This window comes from Alosa sapidissima, chromosome 9, assembly GCF_018492685.1.
Source record: "Alosa sapidissima isolate fAloSap1 chromosome 9, fAloSap1.pri, whole genome shotgun sequence".
NCBI lineage: Eukaryota > Metazoa > Chordata > Actinopteri > Clupeiformes > Clupeidae > Alosa > Alosa sapidissima.
In genome coordinates this window covers 35,843,763-35,854,190 of record NC_055965.1, presented here as the reverse complement: position 1 = coordinate 35,854,190, position 10,428 = coordinate 35,843,763, and the positions used below count along the sequence as shown (strand labels likewise).

Below are 10,428 nucleotides of genomic sequence, written 5' to 3'. Positions count from 1 at the left end.
ACCTGTAGGAACCAGAGTGAGAGATCTAGAACTTAGTGTTCCGATTCAGATATGAACATATATATCATATTTAAATATATAATATAACCACACCTACAGGAACTAGAGTAAGAGATCTAGAACTTAGAACATATATCATATATAAATATATAATATAAGCACACCTAGGAACCAGAGTGAGATCTAGGGCTTAGCGTTCTGATTCAGATATAATCACATATGTGACCCTGCAAGGTGAAACCAGTCGCTTTGCACAGTGCTATTTTGAGAAAATCCACGATAAACAAACGTACGGGTTAAAATGTTGAATTTCACGTTTTTGCATAATTCAACAGTGTACAGTCTACAGTTTCATATTGTGAACAAATTTTACGGAAAAACATACGTTTTGACTGTTAAACCCTGACTTTATTTAGGTGAAGATTCAACACATTAGCGTGACAATTTAATTTAAAGGTGTTTTCTCCTCTTCTGGCGTATCGTGATGGAAGAACCATGCCAGCTTTGGATGCGGTTATCTTAGCGATACTTTTGCAATACCCTCGAAATACATATCGTTGGAAAGCTTTGTTTATGACTGGTTTCGCCTTGCAGGGTCACATATGATAAATCATATCACCACAACTGCTGAGGCCAGAAAGGAATATCTGTACATTGCATAGTCCTGTCATGTTGCATTCTAGTACATTGTCTAGTGCCAGCTGTGCCTTTGTAAAATGTAATGGACATTCTTGGAAGTATTGTGGGTCGTGTAGGACAACAGTCGGTTCAAGCTCTGATGGCAGTATTGTGGGCCGTGTAGGATAACATTCGATTCTAGCCCTGATGTGGACCGTGTAGGATAACAGTCGGTTCAAGCCCTGATGGCAGTGTTGTGGACCGTGTAGGATAACAGTCGATTCTAGCCCTGATGGCAGTGTTGTGGACCGTGTTGGATAACAGTCGGTTCTAGCCCTGATGGCAGTGTTGTGGACCGTGTAGGATAACAGTCGGTTCTAGCCCTGATGGCAGTGTTGTGGACCGTGTAGGATAACAGTCGGTTCTAGCCCTGATGGCAGTGTTGTGGATCGTGTAGGATAACAGTCGGTTCTAGCCCTGATGGCAGTGTTGTGGACCGTGTAGGATAACAGTCGGTTCTAGCCCTGATGGAACACAAAGAGTGGATCATCATTTTTCACATATATTATATTTTCATATTACGTTTTTTTTTTAATTCAGCATTCCAAACAGGAAAGACTCGTTTTCAATCCCGTCTGAGATTTGGGACGGCAGGACACTCAAAATGCCTGCTTGTCTTGAAGCTCTTCATGAGCTGTTTGAATCACTGTCCTTCTGTACAAATGAACTTACTGAGGGTCTCCACTTTTACACTGACAGCATGACACTGCAGCCTGCATTTGTTTGTTATAAGCAGACTCCATTCCTCCTTCATTTATGTTTGTTTATTTGTATGTTTATGTTTATGTTTATGTATACATTTATGTTTATGTTTTAAAAAGCGACATACAGTCTATGAACGGATATTAGTTAAAATACCGGTTTGAAATAAAGTTGGTGCAGTGCTCGTTCAAACATGCTATTCCTGTAGCCCAATTACATGCCTGCAGGTAGGCCTGCTTTAAAAATAGGATGATAGGGAAACCATAATTCCAGGTAAGCATTCAATAAAGAATACAGATAATATAATAATATAATAAATGTGAAGTGAGCAGAATTTAAGCATGGCTGCATGTGACATTTTTTACAAATCAAAATTACACAATCCTAACAGCTGTTTTGAGTCAATGTTATATGCTTAGCCTATTGAATAACTTGATGATAGAGAAAACAAACCATTTTGTGGGATGATGCATCATCATATGAAATTTGCAACGGTGTGACTCAAAAACAGTCTCTGGTGACATCACACTCTGTCTGCCACTCGATGCTTGTCGCTGGTTGTGCTTTGCATGTGTGGCATTCTGAGACGTTCTTTAATTCGGGACCATTATTCGTCGTTTCAATTTAGGACCTTGCCGTTGGAATTGTCGTTTGCTTATTCAAAGTATAAAGACAGTCCAAAGTAGCCTGGGCTATTCGAAGTGTCCGTTTATTGTACATCCGTGGAGTCATTTTATGCAAGCAAACCGCATACAGGGGGTCTTTATTGTTGAGGTCAGACATGTTAACACATGTTGCACTCGCTTAACTTTTTACCCGTGTAACCTACACTGATCCAGTTCTGCCAAAGCCCTGCTTCTATCCTCACTGGTACAGTACCGCTTACAGTACAGTGCTGTGTGGGAGGGGGAGTGGCTAGCGGCGAAAGCCAATGTGCTTCTTTTACCGTTATATTTACGATATCTTTTGCATTTCTTATTCAAACAACGTCAATTTGGCACTGCACTTACTCATGCCCCTAGCAAGACACCTGCCAAGTTTAAAATCAGTCTGACAAACGATCAGCGAGATATGCGTGCCACAGACACACAGACAAACACAGACACTTCTTGCTTTATAGATAGATAAATTATTATTATTATTATTATTATTATTATTATTATTATTATTAGTTCATTTAGTTGACTCCATTCCTCCTTTTCTCCTTTTGCCATATTCTGGGGTTAAGTTGTTTTATTTCCATCACATGACCCTGGAGTTAAGGAGTTATTTTATTACCATCAAATGCAGCTCCCTTTCCCGTGGCCCACTGGTTAGCACTCTGGACTTGTAACCGGAGGGTTGCCGGTTCGAGCCCTGACCAGTGGGCCGCGGCTGAAGTGCCCTTGAGCAAGGCACCTAACCCCTCACTGCTCCCCGAGTGCCGCCGTTGAAGCAGGCAGCTCACTGCGCCGGGATTAGTGTGTGCTTCACCTCACTGTGTGTTCACTGTGTGCTGTTTGTGTTTCACTAATTCACCGATTGGGTTAAATGCAGAGACCAAATTTCCCTCACGGGATCAAAAAAGTATATATACTTATACTTATGTAGTATAATCTATACATTACTCTACTTCTATCAAGTGGGCTGGAGCGTTCTCTGCATTCTCTTGGAAAGATGTCTGAATCCTTTGACATCTCGGGCATTCTTTACAGGTTCTCATTGAGAAAATCCCATTATTATTATTATTATTATTATTATTATTATTATTAACATATCAGGCATTCTTCACAGGTTCTCATTGAGAAAATCTCATTATTATTATTATTATTATTATTATTATTTTTATTATAACATCTTGGACATTCTTTAATCTACTCTCCCTCTGGCCTCTGGTGGTGTCCTCTACATCACCATAGCGACATCTTTGATGTAAAAACAAAAGCTTGAGTCTATAAAATATACTAACAACCATTCCAAAAGTGGTTCGGTGATTTAATCGACTCTGTTGCGTGCTGGGATAACAAACATGTGCTTTTTGATTGGTTGGTTGGTTTTTGCCATGGTATGCCCATGGTGTGGTTCAATTTAAATAACCTATGGGCTACTGCTTGCTGTTGACGTTGGCTATGGCAGGTTTGGCCCCCAATTGTTTTGTTTTTTTGTTGGCGGAGTGAATGAAATAAATAAATGAAATAAATATGACCAGGCAGTAGGGTTGCAGCAACTATCTGTTTAGTTGTCAACTATCCAATTAATCGCCAACTATTTTCATAATGGTTAATCGGTGTCCGATTTTTTTTTCTTCAGGAAAATACCTGCAGACTTTTAAACGTGAATTGATTTATTAACTCTTCTATGAAAGTAAGCAAAATATAATTTGGCGTGTGAACAAAACACATCATTTCATTTTCATTTCAGATTTAATCTTAGGCTTTGTAAAGCACTGATGGACATTTTTACCATTGTTTCACATTTTATCGCGATTCAACAATAAATCGATTAATCAAAGGTCCCCCCCCCCAGTCCATTCCTACACTCCCCTCTTAATTGTAAATTGTTGCTGTTGTTGTTGCTGGTTGCTATTCAATCAATGTACTTCCTCAGCCCAACATTTTGGTAGGGTACAATTACTTTCGGATGTCCATTACAACAAAATCATATAAAAATAACAAGTAAGAAAATTATTCATTTTATTTTGTCAAGAATCAAGATATGAAAAATCTGGGTGGACACATGACCACTCACAACTTCTATGGGCATGTACGTTGCCACTGAGGACAAAGGTTAAAGGTTAAAGTTGACCAAAGTGTTAAGTGAGAGACTTTCTAATGTGGAGACACAGCACTCAAAAAATACTCCATAGAAATGCATGGGGCTAGTTTGTCACACCAATATGGCCGTTGTCTACACATATCCCACCCCTTCCTCGGCAAAACGTCGACATGTGAATACATTGAGCCAATCATATGGTGTGTTATGAAGACATCGTGCCAATCATGTGTTGTGATCTCGCCGCTGGAGCAAGATTGGTGTCGTCAAGCCTTGCGCACGCGCATTTCTGCCTAAATGGATGCCCGACGAGTGCCCAAAAAGCGTTGTCAAATGGCCGCCGAGTGGAGGGACTTGCCTAAAAGGACTTTGGTTGAGCTTATACAGCTGGTCTTGGGCTTGTTGTGTTGTGTTGTGTTGTTGTTGTTGTTGTTGTTGTTAAGTGATTGTAAGTAACCACCAGTATGTGTGTTTGTACATCTTTGCCACTAATTTCCACCTATCTTGCATTTATGTTGCGGGCGGGCCTACAGTTATTTTCAAAAACGATATATTTAAACGTGTGTGCTTAGTGTTCACCAAATTCAAGGTCTCAGTAGCATACAGACATCACACACAACATGCACTAACAGCAGAAAAAAGTAATAAAAGTATATAATAGCCAAATATAAAAAACACAACTAAGCAATACGGACATAAGGACAGTCAAAGATAAAGAATATACTAAAATATACATTTAAGATGTTGTGGAAGGCCTACATCATAAGTTCAGTCACTTATAAGACCTGGGCTGCATATTGCTACATCATCACCAAATCAGACCACAGACACTAAACAGACACCATCAGACAAAAGCCTTCTGTGTGTGTTCAGCTCCACAAGAGAGGGAGCAAAATACTAGGCCCATTACTGTCAATCTGCCCGCTCCTTATTGCCCACTACGCTTCTCATAGAGACATTAATGACATATTAGGAGTTATTTGGTGTAAACATAGTTCAGTAAGAAGGCGGGCTTACACTTGGCAAACCCGAGTGAAACCTAGCCTACCACTTGGCGATTGGATCAAAGGGGGCTGACAGGCCGGCAGGCGGCTAGCGCGCGCTCCTAATTATTTCTAAACAAACAAACCAATAATCGGCCCGCAGGGCGCAACTCTGTGACGTTCAGCACATAAACAGCATTTACGAGAGCCAGACTGGAGCTACCGCGACTGACCCTGCAAATAACAACAGTTACGTCACCAAAATAAACACATGACATGTTGGAAACTCATCTCTCTCTCTCTCACACACACACACACACACACTCTCTCTCGCTCTCTCCCTCTCTCTCTCTCTCTCTCTCTCTCTTTCTCTCTCTCTCTCTCTCACACACAAGCCTAGATGTAAACAATTTCGCGGCAACATGAGCTCGGTGTGCTTTGTCAATGTGTCAGCATAGGTTTCGTCACGTCGCGCAAACCCACAGATGGGCTCGCTTTAATTGTCCATTCAATCGATGTGAGAACTAATTCTCTCAATTACCACTGATTTTAGCGTGGCTAATTTGAGGCCCGCGACCACCCCCGCCCTCCCCATCTCCTCGCGCGCACCCTCCCGTCTGCGAGCGAACAGATTTTAGTCAAGCCGAGCCAAGGGTCCCTCGTGCGGCCGTCTGTTCCGCACTGATAACGGCGGCATGAGCACGCGGAAAGCGAAAAGCTCGCCCGTCTCTCCCATCATCGTCTGAATAAAAACGACAAAAAAGGCGGTGTATACACGCGACTCCTTAAAAGGCATCTCAATCGCGCGCACGCATGCAAACCTGCGGATAAGCACAGCTTAGGCCGTTAGCTGAATACCAGGCAATAATACGGCGGCTTACCACCCCCACCCCCTCCTCCCCTCACCACTATTAAAAGATCTAACGGCTTATGGCCTGGCATCACTTTCTATCTCCGTTGTCTACGAAGCCAAATACCCTTCGGCTCATTTAGACTGCACAGAAATGAGTCTACAATTTTTACCGTTTCAATTGTGCTGACGAAGACACCAATTGACCCCAAATGATTCTGAAACAAAAAGCCCCGCATGCGTCTCGTCTTTGATGTGGTGAAGTGGCGGCTTTGAGTGTACCGGGAGTCTGTCGCGACTCGCGAGCGCTGAAACAGACTGCCGAGAGCTGTGCGCTCCAGACGCGGGTTTCGTCTCGGGTATCTGGGCTGAGGCGAGCGGAGACGGTGTGAACTGTGCAGTAGCCTAGTGGGCTAGCCTACATTATATTCGGTGGATGATGATGATGATAATGATGATGATGTTGATGATGATGAAACAGTTTTAAGAAGTGCCTTCTGGTCGTTATTGTCCACTGAGCAGGAGGATCTCTGTCTTATTTATCTATTCGCTAAAAACAAAACCTTAATTAAGCCTGGCACGATTAAAATAACCTGTTAAATAATACTGCTTTGATCTAAAGAAATCAATCTGCTTTGATTTATATGGTCATCTTACTTACCTTTAGCGGATGAAATATAGACGCTATTTTTCGATGTATAGGCTAATATATAAGTTATAGATACCTACATTATATAAGTAATAATACATTCCAGAAAATGCAGAGGAAAATGCTTATATTGTTGAATGCTGTTTTTGGGAAAAAATATTATTTATCTGGCAGATTGATGGCGATGTTTTATTCTGATTTCAAACCAAGGAAAACCAATTTCGCAGGCATATTAATAAAAACCTCAAACTATATCACCACAGCCCCTTGAAATAATAATAATAATAATGATAATAATAATAATAATAATAATAATAATAATTCGTAATTTACTCATATACATAGCCTATTATATGATAAGCCTACAAAAAGGTCGTTGTATAACAATACAAGTGGTCATGATCGTATTATTCTTATACGTATTAATATTATTATTATTATTAGTAGTATACTATTGTTGTTGTTGTTGTTGTTTTTATTATTATTATTATTGACGGTTGTTGATCATACAAAATAATAATAAAAGAATAACGCAAAGGCTGAGTTACACGAGAGGGTTACACAGACGGAAGCTCGCGCCTTGATCACTTCAGCACCTGGCTAACGAGGAGACCTCGCGCCAACCCACTGGGAACAGGCCGTAACCTCATATCCTCCAACCACACCGTGGCCACACAGCGGCTCGACCTCCCTCAACACACACACACACACACACACACACACACACCATTCTACACGAGCTCCTGCCGCTCCCACATCTGCTGTTTCTTTGTAATGTGTTAACTTCGGCCATCTCCACATCTACCGGGGTATGTATGCGACACGCGCAAAGCCTCACACATCCACGCACACATCCACGTGTATCAAGTTACTCATATGTGGATCCAACACCTGACAGCTCTTGACGTTCAGTCGATGAGCCTGGCCATTATACCGTTAGATGAACATGTATTCATTTATGAGGGATTTTAAACGTGGCGGAAGGCAAACCAGCGTCTACAAGTAGTCGTAGGTTCTATTTCTCACGTTGTTACCTGGACTCGCGACTCTACGAGGTCGAGGCGCAGCGCCAGGGCCTCGCGCATGAACACATCGGGGTAGTGGCTCTCCGTAAAGGCCTTCTCCAGCTCCTCGAGTTGCCAGCCGGTGAAGTTAGTGCGCGTGCGTCTCCGCTTGCAGCCCGGACTGTCCTTCTCCGGGTCTCCTGAGTCTTCAAATGAGAGAGAGAAGGAAAGAGAGAGAAATACACACACACACAGAGAGAGAGACACACACACAAACATAAACATATGAACACTAGCAATAACACACACACACACACACACACACACACACACACAATAAATTATAGTAAACCAGATCTAATAATACCGGAATATAATATAGGCATGATATAACGTACAGAATCATATTACAAATGCTAAAATAAAATTTGTATAATTGAATGATGTTATGTTCAGTTGATTGTTAATTGTTGTCTGTGTCTGAGATTTTTTTAGAATACATATACATAGCCTAAAATATGGGCTTTTTTAGAATACATATAGACTTAGCCTATAATATGGGCTACTACGTGTTTTTTTATCACTGCTGTTACCAGTTTGTGTTAAATATAAAAAATACAATATTATGATATAAATAATAATAGGCTACATATACAATGTTACCAAAAATGTTTGTCTTCACATTTTCCAAACTGACCGAGATGAATGCACTCGACTCTACAGTCTCTCATAAAATGCAAAGAAAACTGATTATCCAACGTCATGTCTTATGCATTAGCTTATTTCTTAAAGCCGGGTCTTTGTTTAACGCGTATTTTTTGTGTAATAATTATGTTGGTTTAATATTGCTGTAAATACCAAAATAGGCTATTATCTCGTCCCTTCACTATTAGTTAAGATGTCAATTGTGAAGGTTCACACAACCATGGATAAATGCGAGTTCTAAGCAGCCAACATTAAGTGTGTTAAGATTTCGAGTGATTATGTTTCTTTCTTGATTTGTTGGCGATGGAATATCGCTGGATATGAAATCATTTCGGCGCGCGCAGTCCCTCCCGGACCCGTGCCAGTGCCCTAGGCGCTGCCGAGCTATGAGGCTATTTCTGCTGCTCAGTGATGTGTGTGTGTGTGTGTGTGTGTGTGTGTGTGTAGATGTAATAATTAACACGCTTACCTGAGAGCTTGTAGTGATGATTGTCTCCGTTTAAACCGCCGCAGCCGGACGATAAGAGCGGGTTTGTGTTGTTCACAGACGCCGAGCAGGAGCCGTTCAGTAATCCGTCTATGGAGAAGGGAACGGCGGCGCCCGAGGGTAGCTGGTGCCCGGCCAGGTCGTAAACGTGGTGGTGATGACCCAAGTGGTAGGAGAACCCCATCCCGACCATGCCGCCCAGGGAGCCCCCAAAAGGCGCGTGGGAGTGCTCGAGTATCCGGCTGTCCATCATTTTCCACCAGCGGCGGCTGGAGGACAGTGGGGCGCTCGGCTCGGCTCGGCTCGGCCGTCGTGAACTCAGAGCGCGTGCGGCAGCAGCGGCACGAGCAGCGGACAGGACGTGGACATGCCGCGCTCGGAATGAAGGAGAGGCGCGTGAGCGCAGAAGATTTTCCCCCCACTTTGTCAACACAAGGCCTCCCACCTCCTTTCCCTTCCGCGAGGAATCCACGGCCTGGGAGCATGCAGTTTGGGGACCAATAAGAAACGCTAATCGACGCTGACGTCAGAGACGTAGCTCTAAACCATTTTCCATATCAATTGCTAATTAGCCCTGACACCAACCTCCATAAACAATATCACCACTGTCACAACAGAGCGAGCGCGCGGGACTCCGGTAATCACGGCATCGCAGCCACGCACGAGGGCAAGCAAGGATGCGCTCGCGGAAGAGATGGTGAACTACTCACTTGATCAGTTCAAAAGCGGTGCGATTTTTTTCTCTCTCTCTCCCTCGCTGTCTTTCTTGCGCTATTTTTTCTTTGAATAAAATAACATGTCGTTCGTCCACTCGAAGGAAACAACGGCCTTAAGAGTCCACCCCCACTACCGTTACCGGCAGTTTCCCCCGCGCCTCGCTCCGCCCTAGATGTTTAAAGGGGATGTTTTCCAATTTACGGGAGACGAGAGGGGCGCTCTGAATAGAGTGATCTTATAATAGGCGATTCATCACGGCCCTTTCGCTAGCTGTCAGGATGAATTTAAAACTACAAGGCGCTGTCCGTTGCCCACCCTCCGCACCCTCGCTCTCACTCGCATACAAACACAAGCACGCACGCACTCACAGAAAGAGGGAGATTTGATTCACTGCCGTGTCGCGCGAGTTACATTGTGGAGTATGTTTGTAAAACTAGAAAGAGGGTTTCTATTAATCAAATGTTTATTCCGTCACTGTTTTTGTTGTTGTTGTTGAAAACCTATTTCAGAGAGATAGCCATATCTTCTATCCCCTGGTGAGAGACAAGGCAACTTTTTTGGCAATGTTGCTGGACTGTTTTGCTGCATGTTGTTGCTCGGCACATTCCCCGCACATATTGTGCAACAGTTTAATTGAAGGAGAACTGAAATCATCAGTATGCAAATATCCATGATCAGTAAATAGGCTACGAACACTTGGGGTTACGTTATTTAAAAGTTGCCCCTGGCATACCTTCAGGACAAACAAGTACATAAGCGAATGGCGAAGAATTAGATTCCAAAACAAACAGACAATATTTTTACATTGCGTAATAAGTTGGAAATGTAGCACCAAATATTAAGCTATTAATCTATAAAGCTATTACGACCCCAGAGCCTCACAGATTTAACCACAACGCTCC

General features: G+C 42.6%; 1 protein-coding gene across 1 annotated transcript in view; it reads right to left on the bottom strand.

The window, feature by feature from the left end:
- Window positions 1-9,526, bottom strand: part of uncx4.1 (Unc4.1 homeobox (C. elegans)) — an 11,093-nt gene extending 1,567 nt beyond the window's left edge. The window contains exons 1-2 of the mRNA XM_042104344.1: window positions 8,792-9,526; window positions 7,648-7,823 (exon numbers count right to left, since the gene is read on the bottom strand). Coding sequence (XP_041960278.1) covers window positions 7,648-7,823; window positions 8,792-9,062 — 447 coding nt within the window. The 5' untranslated portion in view covers window positions 9,063-9,526. The remainder of the gene's footprint in view (window positions 1-7,647; window positions 7,824-8,791) is intronic.
- Between the last annotated feature and the right edge of the window lie 902 nt (window positions 9,527-10,428).